Here is an 18,158-nt window from a genome sequence, read left to right as displayed (position 1 = left end):
TACATTATAACGGTCACATGACCTCTCAAATAACACGTGACCAGCGACATCACACGACTGGTGTCTCCATTCTGGCATTACCCTCTCCACAGTGACAGTAAAGCAGAGATGATCCGGGGAATCACAGTCTTGTGCCGGGCATGGCGGGCGCCGCACACAGGTGAGCTGAGCTGCGCCCGGTGATCACCTAGTGACCTTTGGCCGGCAGCTGACCTCTGGGTGTCTCTCCACAGCTCCCCGGTACCTGCACACCGTGCACCAGACTGTTGAGTTGCCGGACACTCACCGTATGCTGCGGGACACATGCACGGAATTCGCCGAGAAAGAACTTCAGCCCATAGCTGCAGAGCTGGACCGAGAGCACCGGTACCCGAGAGAACAGGTGTGCCGGGGCTGCCCAGTGCCCTTTCACCCACTGTCCTTTACAGTGCGCTGGCCCCTCCTCCGCTCCTCTAACCTCCGGTACTACAAGTGCCAGCATGGCCACAGCAGGATCATCACCTCTAGTAATAGGTCCTCTCCTATGTACAGTCCTTACATTCCTCCTCACAGCTTCTCAAAGACAACGTTTTAAGGCTTAGTTCACACTATATTTATGACCTCAGGTAAAAAAAAGGGCACCCCAGGATTTACCTATTGATTTCTGTGGTGGGGCTCATCATCTGACCAGTAGGGGTCTGACAGCTGTTTATGGAGATTGCTGTGCTAGACCTGGTTACTGCCCACCCAGCGCAGCACCATACATTGTACAGTGGTGGTGCATTGTACTGCAAACTGGCCATGATATGTCACAGGCCTGGAGCATGGATACCACCTGATTAAACAGAGATGTAGTTTGATGGATGCTTTCATCACTGATTTGCATAAGAAAAAAAAACAACACATTTTTGTTGTACCATTACACAGCCTCGAGTTTTGGACATTTTGCACATTTTTATTAAAAAAATTTATTTTTATGTGTACTAATAAAACCTAAATTACCTATAAGGTTGAAGCCTGTCACGTTGTCAGAATGTCACTCGGTAAGAATCTGTGTGTATAAAGTGTCATCCTGTTCCGTTCACACTGCAGTTTCTGTTCCATCTTTCAGTGGATTAGGACGAGCCTTCTAAACGTTTGCTAGTCTGGATGCGGGAATGCATGAAAGAATTTGTCTATATTCGTAATTGACTAAAATGTATGCGGTCCGCTATGTATAATTTAAAAAAACTCACTAAAAACCAGCCAGTTAAGCCTTCTGTTACATCAGAGATGAGACACAAAAAGAAAGGCCTTCATGAGAGGTCATCAATCTCTGATCATTAGCCAGAGCAGCTTGTCTCCTGTGGGAGGAAACTACTGGGCATATGGAAATCCAGCATGTCCATTCTTTTGCCTTGTCACTTTGGGTCTCTGTCTGCATGGTTTGGTAGGGATGTGACGTCACCAGTGAACCTCTGTATACAAACAGAGCAGTGGTGATGGGCAGTGCCACTCTGAAGCACAGCGCTAGAGAGAGGTGAGTACTACTTGTTTGTTATTTTTTTTTAACTCCCCCATATTAAAAATAACCCTGATCCTATACACATCCATCAGTGACTTATCTCTTGGTACTTGATATTTCATGCAGAAATAAATTTTGACACCGTGATCCTCCATCACTAATGTGTATGGGCAGCGCCAGCTTAGTCACCATTACAGCCATCATAGAGATTACCCCATCACATCTCCGAACTGTCAAATCTTTATTATTCTATGACACATGACATGTCGCTTGTCATATCATTCTAGAACGTTCTATAACCACAAACTTGCATACTGTAAAATTGTTAACATATTTTCAATTCCTCTTAAGGTCCAAAAGATGGGACAGATGGGATTACTGTCAGTGGATATCCCAGAAAACCTCGGTGGAGCAGGGCTTGACTACTTGGCTTATTCTATTGGATTAGAAGAAGTCAGCCGGGGCTGTGCATCCACTGGAGTCATCATGAGCGTTAACAACGTAAGAACAGAAAGATTTTACAACAATGAAAATTGTCACTGAATTCTACCATCATGCCAAGACTTCTCACACAAGTTATTCAATAGGAAAATAAATACAGACGGCCCCCTACTTAAGAACGCCCAACTTACAGACAACCCCTAGTTACAAACGGACCTCTGGATGTTGGTAGTTTACTGTACTTTCTACAGCTATAACCGTTATCAAATGTGTCTTGCATGAAGCTTTATTGCTAATCCTGGGTCTTAGGACAATCCAACATTTTTAAAATCCAATTGTCACAGAGACGAAAATTTTTTTCTCTGGGGTAACAATTATAAAATATACAGTTCTGACTTGCAAACAAATTCAACTTAAGAACAAACCTCCAGAACCTATCTTGTATGTAACCTGGGAACTGCCTGTATATACAGTATACATCTTTACCATATCTTGGTGTCCCAGTATTACTAGATCTCACATGCTGTTCTATTAATAATCATAATCTTTATTTATATAGCACCATCAAATTCTGTAGCGCTTTACAAATCATAGGACACATATACTAATATAATATTACATTACAGAGTACAGTCATATGGAACTGTTATATTTTTGCCAACAGTTAAACCAATAGTACTAATACAAACCTGCAGAATACAGCTAAGGGGCTATGAGCATGAATTTACATCCCTGTTATGTATTACACTGTCCACCAACATATATTTCTGACATATGTATGGCAATGCATGTTCAGACTGCTAGGTATCATTTTTCTACATTTTTGTAAAACTTTGTTGATTGATTGTACTTGTTGTCATTTATAACCTTTTTGTGTAGTCTCTTTACTTAGGGCCAATTTTCAAAAATGCATCTGAAGAGCAGAAAAAGAAGTGGATTACTCCATTCTGTAGCGGGGACAAAATCGGCTGCTTTGCACTCAGTGAACCTGGTTAGTAAATTACCAATATGCTGAGGGCTCATTCACCACAGTCTATAGTGCCTTTGTCTTCAAATATATAAAATATATATAATATATACCATATATACTCGAGTATAAGCCTAGTTTTTTAGCACAAAAAAATGTGCTGAAAACCCAAACTCGGCTTATACTCAAGTAAAAAAATATAGGTTTTACCAGGTTTTTGTGGTAAAATTAGGGGTCTCGGCTTATACTTGGGTCGGCTTATACTCGAGTATATATATATATATATATATATATATATATATATATATATATATATATATATATATATATATAAGGTCGGTTCAATAAGTACACGTGTTTGATGACAGAGGGCGTTCCTGAGGGAAGTTGCTGTTATCATCGTGTGCTGCCATCTATCAAACGACGGCAAAACAAATTGCAGACTGATTGATAGGTTAGTTTGGATTTGGCAGCCATCTGAGTAAGACGTGTTTCATGATTTTCGCTAAGATGGAAAAAGAGCAGTATTGTTCGGTAATTCGCTGTTTGTTTTTGGATGGGAAAAAATGCAAGGAGATAAAAGCAAAGTTGGATGCTGTTTATGGGGACACTTCGCCATCTATGACCACAGATATTGGTTCAACGAATTTAAACGTGGGAGAACATCAGTTTTTGATGAGGATCGAACAGGACGCCCGGCAGACGTGGTTACCGAGGAAATAATTCAAAAGCCCGTAGGTGTGTTGACCAAAACGGCAATTAATATTTTACATGATAAATTGGCAATGAAAAAATTGTAGGCTTGATGGGTGCCACAATTGCTCACCGTGGACAACAAGCGGATGCGTCTGTTAACTTCTAAGCAGTGTTTGGAGCAATTTAAGCGAGATCTGAAGGAGTTTTTGCGTCGAGTTGTCACTGTTGATGAAATCTGGATTCATCATTACACCAGAAACTAAGCAAATCAATCGAAACAATCAAAACAATGGATTTCTCCTGGTGAATCTGCTCCAAAGAAGGCGAAAACGGTCCCATCGTCTGGAAAGGTCATGGTGACGATTATTTGGGATGCGAACGGCGTCATCCTCATGGTTTTTTTTTTTTTAAAAGGAAGACCGATCACTGGACAATACTAGAGTGAGTTATTGGACTGCTTCGACAAAAAATTAAAGAAGACACGGACCTATTTGGCGAAAAAGAAGGTGCTGTTTCAACACGATAACACACCAGCTCATTCATCTAGAGAAATCAATTATAGGTAGTGCACAATTCGCCCACATGGAGCTACTTACGGTACAAGACTGATCCACAACGTCTTAATATAGGTACAAGAATAGAGAAAATAAATTATTCACTCTAGCCGGAGCTCCCAGTTCTTATGCTTTTAGGTTTTTTTAACTGAAGTTTACTTCAATATACGACACTAGATAAGCGGATTCTTTTGATAAAAGCATGTCCCTGTTCAGAACGATACCACCACGTTATTCACCAAACTTCCTCTATCATCCTTATAGGCAAATTTTGCTTAAAATTAGTATGTACCAAATTCAAGATTCCATTCTGTATCCAGGCCAAGACTTTTTAGTAAGATCCAGTTTCAGCCCAATCAGTTCTGTGGACTTCTCTTTTTCAAACTCCGCTTTTTTCAACTCCACTTATGCTCACCTTTTCTTTTTTTCATGGCTGAGGGTGGGGCTGTGGCTTAGAACATATACTTACCTCCTCTGGTGCTCCACTTGTATACAAAGGCCGGCACCATCCCAACAACTGCCACATGCCCTCTCCAGTTTTAGACTGCAGCCGGCGTGGGCCAGTAGTCCTGACATCACTGCTGACCCTATGTATACACAGTACCTGCAGTGACAAACAGTCCAAAAAAAGAGTACACTCACATTTCCCTTGGCAGGTCTGGATGTCGGGGTTCTCCAAAGCAGGTGCTGCAACGGCGTCTGGCAAATAGAGTAATCCAAGGAAAAAACTGTGGTAGCCGGAGCACATGTTATAAATTCAAAACATCGCTTTATTAAATATCCATTAACCCCTTAACGCTCTGCGCCGTAGCTCTACGGCGCAGAGGTATAAGGGATGTATGAAGAGGGCTCACGGGCTGAGTCCTCTTCATACAGAGGTGGGGGTTTTTGCATATTGCACAAAACCCCCACCGCTAATAACCGCGGTCGGTGCTTGCACCGATCGCGGCTATTAACCCCTTCAACGCCGCCGGCAAAGTCGCCGGCGGCGTTTAAAAGGCGGCGGCGCGTGGGCGCCGCCATCTTTTTTCCGATCGCCACGCCCCCGAACGTCATCGGGGGGCGGTGATCGGTTGCCATGGTAGCCTCGTGTCTTCTTTTGACACGAGGCTATCTGGCAGCTGCAGATTCGTTACAATGAGCCAGTGGCTCATTGTAATGAATGTGCTGCAAAAATGCCATATATTGCAATACAGAAGTATTGCAGTATATGGTAGCAGCGATCTGACCATCTAGGGTTAATGTACCCTAGATGGTCTAAAAGATAGTGAAAAAAAAAAGTTTAAAAAATAAAAAAAATTAATAAAATATTAAAAGTTCAAATCACCCCCCTTTCCCTAGAACGGATATAAAACATAATAAACAGTAAAAATCACAAACATATTAGGTATCACCACGTCCCAAAATGCCCGATCTATCAAAATATAAAAACGGTTACAGACGGCGGTGACCTCCGAGGCGGGAAATGGCGCCCAAATGTCCGAAATGCGACTTTTACACCTTTTTACATAACATAAAAAATGAAATAAAAAATGATCAAAATGTCGCACAGACCTCAAAATGGTAGCAATGAAAACGTCGCCTCATTTCGCAAAAAATGACCCCTCACACATCTCTGTGCGCCAAAGTATGAAAAAGTTATTAGCGTCAGAAGATGGCAAAAAATTTTTTTTCTTTTTTGTACACATTCGTTTAATTTTTGAAAATGTATTAAAACACAATAAAACCTATATAAATTTGGTATCACCGCGATCGCACCGAACCAAAGAATAAAGTAGGCATATTATTTGGAGCGAAGAGTGAAAGTAGTAAAAACTGAGCCCACAAGAACGTGACGCACGTGCGGTTTTTTTTCAATTTTTCCACATTTGGAATTTTTTTCAGCTTCGCAATACACGGCATGTTAAAATAAATAACCTTACGGGAAAGTAAAATTTGTTACGCACAAAATAAGCCCTCACACAGGTCTGTACACGGAAAAATGGAAAAGTTATGGATTTTTGAAGTTGGAGAGCGAGAAATGAGCCGGAAAACCCTCCGTCCTTAAGGGGTTAAAAAGCACACATTGAGTGCATGGACGGTGCAGGTTCCAGAGGCAAAAAAACCTACGCGTTTCAGCTCACTGCGGAGCCTTAATCATGGTATGCACTGCAACAGTAAAAACAAACCTTTAAACCCTAAGGTACACCTGAACAATTAGTGGCTGCCGACATCACATCCGGCAACATAGGCGTCGACACAACAGTTAGCTTGTGTAAAGTTTGTGTAAAGTTTACATAAGAAATGTAAAGTTTGTGCAAAGTTTACAAAAAGTTAACTTGTATAAAGTTTACACAAGAAATGTAGACATAAATGTATAGAAGATATATCTAAGATACATACACTTGTCCTCATAAGAGTTGTTAGTAAATATATGACAGGTCATTCTTAAAATTCATGCCATGAGGATACCTGGAATTTAGTGCGAAGATCCAAAAAGCCTCCCTCCTAAGGAGGAGTTTTCTCCAATTGCCTCCCCTTAAGGGTCGATTAACATGTTCAATGCCAAAGAAGGAAAAACCACAAAGGTTCTTATTGTGTGTCTCTATGAAGTGTTTGGCAGCTCCTGAGGCATTAACATCTCCATTCTTTATGCTAGTTAAATGTTGAGCTATCCTTGTTTTTAACTTCTGTATTGTGCATCCAACATAAATAATAGAACAACATGTGCAACGAATAATGTACACCACGTATTGTGTGTTGCAGTTGATGAAGGTTTTTATCTTTCTACTGGCACCCGTGTCAGTTGTAAATTCTACTGTTTTGTTGGCTGCAAAAACACAAACATTACATCTATTGCCTCCACATTTAAAAAAACCTGTCATCGACAGCCAACTATGGGGTTTAACATTCATATTGGGGACACTAGGCGACAAAATGTTGCCAAGCGTTTTACCACGCCTGGCGACACTTCTGTGGCCATTCCTCATGATCTCACACAAAACATTATCTTGATTCAATACCGGAACATATTTCCGAATAATGTTTTTAATGCTGTTGAATTGTGCACTGTACGGGGTACTAAAGGTAGGTATAAATGTAGCAACCGACTCAGAAATAGGATTATTCTTTCTCTCCAGTAAATTTTTCCTATTTATTTTTCCAGCTTTTTCCCTGGCTTTCTCTAACAAGGATGGGGAGTACCCTCTCTTTCTAAGTTTGTTGTTGATGTTGAATGATTGTGCACGAAATTCCGCATCGGTGGAGCAAATGCGCCGTGCTCGTAAAAATTCACCGTACGGAATCGCGTGCACAGTATGTGGTGGGTGACTGCTAGATGCCGACAAAATGGAGTTGCCTGCTAATGGTTTCGAAAACATAGTAGTAACCACAGTTCCCTTGTTTGGTATGCCCCTTAAATTTATATCCAAAAAGTGTATAGCTGTAGAGGGATTTTCAGATGTAAATTTTAGATTGAAGTCATTCTCATTAATGTACATGACAAAATCCGAAAAAGATGTTGCATCACCCTGCCATACCATCAGTATGTCATCCACATACCTTCCATAAAAAATAATGTTTTGTAAAAAAGGGTTATGAGTGGAAAAAATGGTTCTCTCTTCCCACCATGCCACAAAAAGTATGGCTAATGATGGGGAGAATTTTGAGCCCATTGGGGCACCGCAAATTTGTAAAAAATACTCTCCATTAAACATAAAAAAATTGTTGTTAAGTAAATATTCAACACAGGAAAGTAAAAACATTTTTAAATCAGAATCAAATAGACTGTATCTGTTGGTGGTAATGGATGGCCTTGATGGCCAGGGTATGGGGGATACATGAATATAAGTTGACAACATCGCAGGTACCAAATAAAAATGACTTCTTCCATTTGAAATTATCAAACATGCGTAATACATCTGAACTGTCCTTAAGAAACCCTGGAGTTCTCACTACAAGAGGTTGTAGGTGCGAATCAACCCAGGCACTGAGCCGCTCGTTGAGAGACCCAATGCCTGAGATGATTGGACGAAGGGGAGGCGGAAAAATGTTTTTATGGGTTTTGGGGAGGCCATGAAATACAGGCATGCTGGAATTCTCAATGACCAGATACTTGGCTGTTTTGGCATCCAAAACTCCCAAAGCTAAGCCATCATTAACAAGTTGGTTTAAAGTAACCAGGGTAGAGGGCGTGGGGTCTGACCGTAATCTGACATATGTAGTCGGGTCATATAAAATATCTCTTGCCAATTGTATGTATAATCCAGAATCGAATACCACAACCGAGCCCCCCTTATCTGACTTACGAACTATGAGATGAGTGTTATCTTTGAGTGTATGCATAGCTCTAAATTGTGCACCATTGAGATTATATTTATTCTTGTTTCTGACAGACTGTGTAGTTTTATTTAAAATATGCAATTCTCTTTCTACAAGTGTTTGGAACACATCAAGCGCAGGTACCCTAGATTTTATGGGGTAAAACTCATTATTAGTCATGGCATACTTGACATTAGAAATGTCAACCGTTGGAATGTCTGTAAATTCACTGAGCTCATGTAGGTCCAGAATGGCATTCTGTTCGTGAAACAGGAGGTCAGTGAATTCGTTGTCCACCTGGGAAGTAGAAAGAGCATTAGTCATGGAGCAAGCATACATTTCAGAAACAGGATCATCGACAAAAAAATTTCTTTTGACAATTGGAGAAAACTCCTCCTTAGGAGGGAGGCTTTTTGGATCTTCGCACTAAATTCCAGGTATCCTCATGGCATGAATTTTAAGAATGACCTGTCATATATTTACTAACAACTCTTATGAGGACAAGTGTATGTATCTTAGATATATCTTCTATACATTTATGTCTACATTTCTTGTGTAAACTTTATACAAGTTAACTTTTTGTAAACTTTGCACAAACTTTACATTTCTTATGTAAACTTTATACAAGTTAACTTTTTGTAAACTTTACACAAGCTAACTGTTGTGTCGACGCCTATGTTGCCAGATGTGATGTCGGCAGCCACTAATTGTTCAGGTGTACCTTAGGGTTTAAAGGTTTGTTTTTACTGTTGCAGTGCATACCATGATTAAGGCTCCGCAGTGAGCTGAAACGCGTAGGTTTTTTTGCCTCTGTAACCTGCACCGTCCATGCACTCAATGTGTGCTTTTTAATGGATATTTAATAAAGCGATGTTTTGAATTTATAACATGTGCTCCGGCTACCACAGTTTTTACCTGCAGTGACAGGTGGTCCACAGAAGAACAGTAGTGCTAGAGGAGGTGAGTATAAGTTCTTTTATTACTTTTTAAGCCTCTCCAGCCATGTATAAAAATAATTGTCAAACCTGGGCAACCCCTTTAATTGCTTTTAATTTGCCTTGTTGTACCCAAAAGGGAGTAGGATGGGTGAATGGGATACAATTCAATTAAAGCAATCTTGAGTTTATTTTAATATGAAATTAAACAGGATTTTCCAAGAAGTCAGTGCAGCTACCAGGGGACCCAGTCTGATGATATCTAAGCATTTGAGTGTATAACAACAGAGTAAGCGGAGTACATGTCTCTGTTCATTGTTAGGTAATGGCAGTGATGCAGGGGCAGCAAGTACAGTTGCCAGGCTTGAAGGAGAGGAATGGATTTTGAATGGAACAAAATCGTGGATTACAAATGCATGGGAAGCTTCTGCGGCTGTCGTCTTTGCTACTACAGATAAGTCCTTGAAGCACAAGGCAAGTGAACAATCCCATAAATGAACATAGCTTTTTCTGGTGGTGTAACCCATCACTTTTATTATTACATTGACAAACACTCTGCAAGATTTACTGGACTGAGTGTAGAACTACTCAACTGATTTTGGACTGAGTTCACTACAGCAGATCTAGACTTGGTCCAGTAAATCTCACACTTGCATTGAACAAGTTAGTTGGAACAAACTCCCTCATGGGCAACTGCCTAATTTATAAGGTGTTTGACTTAAAATTTCTTTTGAATAGTCTGCAACAAAAACAATAAAAAAAAATTTAGGCTTGGTTTAGTTATTAGTCAAGGAATTCTTCTGTAGGCAATGCATATGCAGAAAATCTTCTGTATATTGTTTGTTTATAGCCTTATAAGATGTTTGCAGTAAGACTAGGCCATTTATTTGCACTACAGTACTTGTGGTCTTAGACATTATTTTTACTTTTATAGGGCATTAGTGCATTTTTGGTTGAGATGCCAACCCCAGGCCTTTCTCTTGGAAAGAAAGAGGATAAGTTAGGAATCCGGGCGTCTTCCACTGCCAATTTGATTTTTGAAGACTGTCGCATACCACGTGAGAATCTCCTAGGACAACCCGGGATGGGCTTTAAGATTGCAATGGTGAGCAGTGTTGGTGAGTAGTACGCTTTGTATCGATTACAAGTTTTTGAATTTACTCTCTTCTTTTAGCAAACTTTAGATGCCGGGAGGATTGGTATTGCATCTCAGGCTCTTGGCATTGCTCAGGCTGCTTTGGACTGTGCTGTAGACTATGCAGAGAAGAGGATAGCATTTGGAGCACCAATTACTAAATTGCAAGCTATCCAGGTACAGACCCTAAATACCTACTAGTTTACATATTTTGTTTACCGCTTTTCATTTCAACCTGTCTATCTCCAACTCTTAGTTTAAGCTGGCAGACATGGCCTTGGCTCTGGAAAGTGCAAGGCTTCTGACCTGGAGAGCAGCGATGCTGAAGGATAACAAGAAGCCTTTTACCAAGGTACGATTTTCTCCATATGCACTGCACACTACCATGTACAGAATAACAGAATTGACACGGAGACTAGGCTATATGTACTGTACACTACCCTGTACAGAATTAACATAACATATTTTCTCTTTACATTAGGAAGCTGCCATGGCAAAACTAGCCGCATCTGAGGCCGCCACTAAGATATCACACCAGGTATGTTTTCATTTCAGTTGGCCATAAAATACTAGAGGCTAATAGTATAGAAAATATGCTGATCATTCTTACAAGCAGATGGAAGTACCCCCAACCCATTACATACTTTTACATCCTGTTTCTGGCACTTGCTCCCAAGCGGAGCCAGTGCCAGAAGGTGCGGCTGTCAGCTGTATATTACAGGTGACACCTGCATGTAAGCCCTTACATGCCGTGGACTCAAAAAACTTGCCAAAAAAATTAGCTTTTCATCAAATCCCTTCATTAAAAAGTGATCAAATAAAGTTGTGTGCCCTAAAATGGTACCACTGAAAAGATCTCATCATGCAAAAAATAAGCCCTCAACTGAAAAAGGAAACCAACCACCTGAAACATAAAATAAAAAACCATAAATACTCACCACCCGCTCCTCTTCACCTTAATCTCGGCGCTGTCCTTCGCTAATTATGACACGCCAGGATCACCTAGAAAAGAAAGTTATAATTAAAGTTATAATAAGACTGTTGAGTCGCACACCGCCGAAAACAGTTGTTTTACGTACATTGAGGTGTGTAGTTTCTAAAATGGGTTAACTTTTTGTTAGGCCTCTCAAAGTGACTTGAAAAGGTCCCTCAAAAGTATGATTTTGCGCCTCTTAACATTCTACAAAAGTGGGAGGACAAATAAAAACTCATGCAGACATTTGATAAAAATTTTATGTTATTTGGTGTTATGACATTATGTCAGAAAAGTAGAAAATTTAGAACTTTGAAAATTGAGTGTGGTGATTGCGTTGCATTTACATGCTGTTTCCGTGGCATTTACATTGCATTTTCATGGCGTTTACATTGCATGTGTGTTTACACTGCGTTTTGCCTTTCCATTGGGCTTGCATCCAATTCGCATCACATTTTGTCAGCGAATTGTAAACATGCTGTAAATGCAATGTTAACTGAATATTAGCAGAATGTAACCCTTTATCACTGACGCTTGTTTTCAGCTTAATGACCAGACTCGATTTTTAGAATCTGTCATGTGTAATGATATTTGGTTATAACTTTGGAACGCTTTAACATATCCAGGTGATTTTGAGATTTTCCCATGACACATTGTACTGCAGGTTAGTCGTAAAATTTAAGTGATAGATTTGAAAATTCAGCAAAAGTTTGAAAAAATTCTTCATTTTCAGAGTTTGAAATGTGCTTTCTAGGCAGATGGTTAAACTACCCAAATCCCTTGATAACCAATTTTCCGGAATGTCTGCTTTATGTTGGAATGATATTTTATGCATCGTCGCATTTTTCTAAGATGTTATGAGGCTTAGAACTAGGTGCGATTTATCTTATCTTGTCTCATGAAAATCACCAAAATTCACATTTTGAGGAACAACACATGGAGAGAACATACAAACTCTTTGCAGATGTTGACCTGGATGGAACTTAAACCTGGGTCCCCAGCGCTGCAAGGCTGTAGTTCTAACCATTGAGCCATCGTGCTGCCCTATTGAAGGGGTTGTCCCTCGACCAAGTTAGGCCCTAGCCACAGGAGCGGTGCTCCGCAATTTCCGTCAGCTCCATTGAGATGTTAAGGGTTAACACAATGCACGGCATCTAGATGAGCATAGAGGGAGTTCATACACTCTGCCACTGATTGGACATGATTATGATTAGCATAACATAAGCCTCCAGACCCTGCTCCTCCTCTCTGACAGAACACAGAATATAATGGTCAGATACTAGGACTGATCTCTCTGAAACCGTGGGGGCTAGAAAGAATATGCCCTTTAATCTGTGTAGAAGCCCCTACATAGTGGTATGATAATCTCCACATGTATGAGGCGATGAAAGATCCTCTTTAAAAACATCATTATTTATTGAGGAAACCATTAACCATATTGCTATGTTATACTATACGTATCTTTTGTTCTCTAATACAACCTGCATGTAGTCAATTTCTTCATTTTTCACTCTTTTTTTTTGGCACCATCAATTTGACTCAAACATATACAGTGATGGATTGGAGTTTTTATACAATGGGTTGCAAAAGTATTAAATATTTGTGAAGTGTAAAGAAAATGATACATACTCATAATTTTTTGTGCAAATGAAATAACTGAAAAGTGGGGCATTAATATGTATTCAGGGACCTCTTGCCAATACAATACATAAAGTCTTCGGCACTAGTGGTAGTATCAGGCATCTGATCAGTGCGGGGTCTGGAGGGATCTGATACTGAGGAATAAACCTAAGAATAGAAATTTCAAAGAAGGTTAAACCAGGGACACTCACTCATAGAGCCAGGCACTGTGACTGTGGTTATCGTCTTTGATTGTTATCAACAGCCTCCTTACTTCTAAAATTACTTCTAAATCTAAAATTATGGTAATGAGCCTGAAGAGCTCTGGTGGGTGTTTCCAGAGTCCCTCAGGGATGCAATGTTACAGGTTGTTACAATGCGCATAACATGTCTCCTCCGCATGCAACATGCTCTGCTCATTGTAACAGCCTGTGAAAGTGATGCACAGCTAGACTAAGCATCTCCAAATGGCTCAGTGCCGTCTGTGTCCGGTTTTTACCTCCCTGTCGTATGGCTGATACATAATAAAGAATTGTTTGGTGAGTGCCGCTTCTTTTGTCTTCATTGTCACATTTACATGACTCCGCTGTGTGCTGAACATTATCATGTTTCTCTTCAAAGATAAATCTAATCGCCATCTCTGTGACTGGATGAATTTAGATATATGGTAGTGTCAACTTATGCTTAAAGGAAAACTACTACTTAGGTAGTCATGAAGTATACTAAATATACATACAGCTCGGAAATGTCTAAATTAGGCTGTATTGCCGTAAAAGAAATGTTTTTAAAAATATGTGGATTATTTTTTCCTAATTTTGCACGCCTCCTGTGTACCTGGTTTTCTGTTCTATTTGTTTCTTTATTACTGCTATAGATTGTATATTTTGCCTTTTCCAGGCCATTCAGATTCTTGGTGGCATGGGGTATGTGACAGAGATGCCAGCTGAACGTCATTACAGGGATGCACGAATCACTGAAATCTATGAAGGCACCAGCGAGATCCAAAGACTAGTAATAGCAAACCAACTACTGAAGGAATATCAACAATAAACCAATGAGAAAACAATCAACCAAAATGCCTTAAAATTGCGACAACAGCAACCAGATTTCCAGCAAAACCGTCCATACACCGTGCTGTTGCTTTCACTGAATCCGAGAATACACCACAGCTTATTATCTGGGACAGTAATGAGACAAGAATTTTCTGCCATTAATCACTGTGTTATTTCTATTAAAGTTTCCCTCATTTGTACAGTTACGTCGATTTCAAATAGTGAAAAGAAAACTCGCTGAACGCATTCTGTAATACACAAGAGACTATGCATCGCTGAGCCACCCGAACAGCACATTTACTAAGGGCTTTGCGCCACACTTGTCAGACCGTGCACGTTCTTCTAAGCTGAAACAGCATGCACAGGTATATAAGAAGTGCGTGCGCTGAGATTGTGTCGCGTGCAACCCTTTTGTGGCACAGCTGCGCTGGCCTCCTTGCAACACAAATTAGGAGACATGCCCTCTGACGGTCTGACTGATTTGGACCGAGCGCCGTATTTAACTTTTAAATTGTGTCGCATGCCCTATCTTAAAGGTGAACTCTGTCGGCCAGTCCAGAGAAGCGACACATTCATGATTTCTGGCGCACGTTTTAAGAGAATCGCCGCAAGCAGCACTGTACACGGAAATAGCAGTTTTAGTTAACTCTAGTGACTTTGTGAGTAAACGTGCCCCTAATTGTTTTTAGAAGAACTAAGTTCCACATAGGCGCCAGCAGCCACTGCAACATATGGAGATGCACAGTTCAAAATCACTGATGTGAAAAAAACACCAATGTGAAAGAGCCCTAATGCTAAGATACTTTTCCTTAATCTGTCCCATGAAATGCTTTGAATCCAGGCAACAGGGGTGGGACCAAGCTTGTTCCCTGACCCTCCTTTTTATTCTAGGGTAGCGCCTGGAGTGCTGTGCTCAGCAATCTCTGCTACTGACACAGTTCCTGAATGGAGCTGCAGCTCCATCAATTAACACAGGATCCCGATTTTCGGATCTTGGGATCCCAGCTATCTGACCCTCAATGATCACCTTGTTATCCATAGGATAGGGGTTAACTTCAAAACCCGGGACAAACCCTTTAACAATTCTGTGTTACAGCCAGAACTTAGGTTTGATTTCTTAAACATGTCCTGTGTTCTATCCAAAGCGTTTTGTGCGATAGACGGATGTTATTGGTGTCCTTTGCACAAATTTGACAAATAACTAAATGATAAACTTAATCCGCATAAGGGATCTTTCATGTCATTTTTCCCTGAAGCTTATTTGGCTTATGGACACGCATAGATTTATTATTTTTTTTTTCTTCCTGGCTTCAGTGATTTTCCACAGATGCCTTACTGAACCATTATTTTCCAATGTTGTTGGTTAACAAAAAAAAAGGATCCCAAGTGTGAAAAAGCCCATTGAAAAGAATGATTCAGTAAGACATCAGTGAGAAATCACTGAAGCCAGGAAGGAAAAATGTGTGTGTGTCCATAAGCCAAAATGGGTTCAGTGAGAAATCATTGATGAGAGAAAATGCTAATATGAAACCAGTCTTATGGATAGCATAATCTACAAGTTAAAAATGGTATAGCTTTTATTAAAGATAACTGATAGTAGACTGTCCTCTTAAGCATTCTCGTTACCTCTAGGGATGTGGTGGCGAACCTATGGCACACGTGCCAGAGGTGACACTCAGAGTCCTCTGTATGGGCACCTATGCAATCACCCCACCTCAGTGTTTGCCAGACAGGACTCAAGGCCTCTTGCTGTCCCCGGCAGCCCAGGACCCTAGAAGGAAGCTACAATGATAATCAAAACTTCTTCTCCTCCTTTTTTACTGTATTGGTGTCCTCAGGTGCCTATACAATTTAAACGTGACAGAGTAGGGAGTAATAAGTTACTGCTTAAATTGTTGCGTCGGCACTTTGTGAAAAATATGTGGGTTTTGGTTCTAGTTTAAGCACTTGGCGTCTAAACGGTTTGCCATCACTGCTCTAGGGGTGAGGACACAGCCTTCAGCTAGTTCCGGATTTCTCACCAAAACAACTTTAAACAACGTGCTTGGGCGCACGTCACCTGAGCACCTCATGGCTCCGTGGTTCCCTAATTATTTATTTATTATGAACAGTGTTTATGTCCATGTGGTATTTATTAATTTAATAGTAGCGGACACACATCTCTTCATTTAGAAAACCATGCATTGTCTAAACCCAACGAGTTCTCTTCTAGTCTCTGCTTTCAGTTCTAATAGTTTTTTGTATATTTTTCCTACCATAAATAGTCATAAATGCAAACCAGGCATATTTTCAAACCAATGTTACAGCTTCAGGGTTTTTTTTTTTTGGGGGCGGACCAAAAAATGGCTGCAAAACGGAGACAAATGCAACAGACACGCAATACACATGCAGTCTTATGCACACAAATGTGTGTTTTTTCGGTTTGTAAACGCAACACTAGCGCTACATGTGACCCCATCTTCAGGGCACCAGTGCAATCAACAGAACCAGTCGCAACAGGTGCTTAAAAGCCTGTAAAATACGTATGACATGCGGTTAGAAAGTTACAATTTAAACAGCCGAAAATAACCCAACATCTGTAATTCCTAAATGTGACATGCACCCTGATGAAGAAAAGATCCTGTTATAAATTTAAAACCACATTTGCCATTTTTGAGTAACCTGCCACAATATACGGAAACATCTACTTAAATGATAATGGGTTTACATGTATCACTCCTATTGCTTCCTTTTTCTTTTGTGCGACTTTTTGCCGTTTGCAACTTTTTAGGCGCAGAATCAAGCAGCGTGCCAAAGTTAGCTGCCTCAAGGATGTAATGCAGTGCACCATATTTATCTTTGTAGCCCAGATGTTTGTGCAACTTTTGGGCTTGGAATTATCCCATTGTTGTGCCTAATAAGTCACAAAACAGAGCATGCTAGACCCAGACTTACTTTTGGTAAACTACTGTTTGGGACTAAAAAGTCGCACACCACAAAAAGTCCAAAAAGTGAGACTAAACAGGCAACTCATCACATGTATCACAAAGGGAAAATGCTTAAGATATATTGCAATGATTAAAGAGGACCTGTCACCCAAATTTTAGGCACTAGGAGCTGCTTACTAAAGTAACTGTCACTGCCAGCCTATGGAGCGAGCGGGGCGGTCCAGGGAAGAGGCAGCGCCTCGGACAGCCCCCTCATGTGAGCGGTCCGATGATTACTCTGTACCCTGCCGCAGTGTTTGATAGCGTTACCGGAGGTTTCCGCTATCACTAACACTGCGGCGTTTGTTCAAGCACTAGGAGCTGCTTAATTTAGTAAGCAGCTCCTAGTGCCGAAAATGTGGGTGACAGGTCCTCTTTAAGTAGGCCAACTTCAGGAAACCGAAAAACTATGATACATGTGCCCCAATGACATGCATTTGATTATATTTCTGGAATATGTTCAAATACACTGATAAATACAGGAGAAGCATGCAGCCACCTCCATATCCACACTTTTTCTAGTCTTTGTAGGAAAACCATACATTCAAAGGAAAAGCTTCCTTACATATATTACAATGCTTTGTGTGAATTCAGGCTTTTTCCACATGCCAGTCTTGTTCATGATTTTTCTATTCCCCCTCTGTAGCCCATTGTAAGCACAGGTTAAAAGGGAAGCTGTCACCAGAAGGCACACTTTCACTGGTGACAGGTCCCAATGGGCACTGCATAGTATTGCATAACACTTAGAATGGCATCTGTGCTCCCCTCTGTTTGTGTAATATCCCCAGAATAAGATTAGCTGGTTCCCTGCCAACAAACCCTGGCCAAATCCCTGTTGATGCCTCTTTTCAAATCCTAACACTTCATTGCTCATTTGCATAGGTCTCCGCACACCCCCGCTGGTAATTATTCCATTATTTCCCCTCTCACATCCTCCATGTTCTCATCCCTCCCTCCGTGACGTCGGCTCATCGCACAGGAAATCTCGTGCTTGCGCGGTGAGCCGTACACCCTTGCCCCTGTGCAGATCACTGCTG

At 40.7% G+C, this 18,158-nt stretch overlaps 1 protein-coding gene across 1 annotated transcript; it reads left to right on the top strand.

The window, feature by feature from the left end:
- ACADS (acyl-CoA dehydrogenase short chain) lies at positions 1 to 14,361 on the top strand. Its single transcript, XM_072146057.1, has 10 exons — positions 1 to 160; positions 234 to 382; positions 1,835 to 1,984; positions 2,804 to 2,915; positions 9,698 to 9,849; positions 10,310 to 10,480; positions 10,550 to 10,687; positions 10,767 to 10,862; positions 10,992 to 11,048; positions 14,001 to 14,361. Exons 1-10 carry the CDS (start codon positions 109 to 111, stop codon positions 14,151 to 14,153), a joined length of 1,230 nt encoding a protein of 409 aa, XP_072002158.1. The 5' UTR covers positions 1 to 108; the 3' UTR covers positions 14,154 to 14,361.
- The last annotated feature ends 3,797 nt before the right edge of the window (positions 14,362 to 18,158 follow it).

The sequence above is a fragment of the Engystomops pustulosus genome, chromosome 1, assembly GCF_040894005.1.
Source record: "Engystomops pustulosus chromosome 1, aEngPut4.maternal, whole genome shotgun sequence".
Taxonomy (NCBI): domain Eukaryota; kingdom Metazoa; phylum Chordata; class Amphibia; order Anura; family Leptodactylidae; genus Engystomops; species Engystomops pustulosus.
The sequence above is the reverse complement of the archived record's forward strand: the minus strand, read 5'-3'. Positions and strand labels throughout refer to the sequence as shown.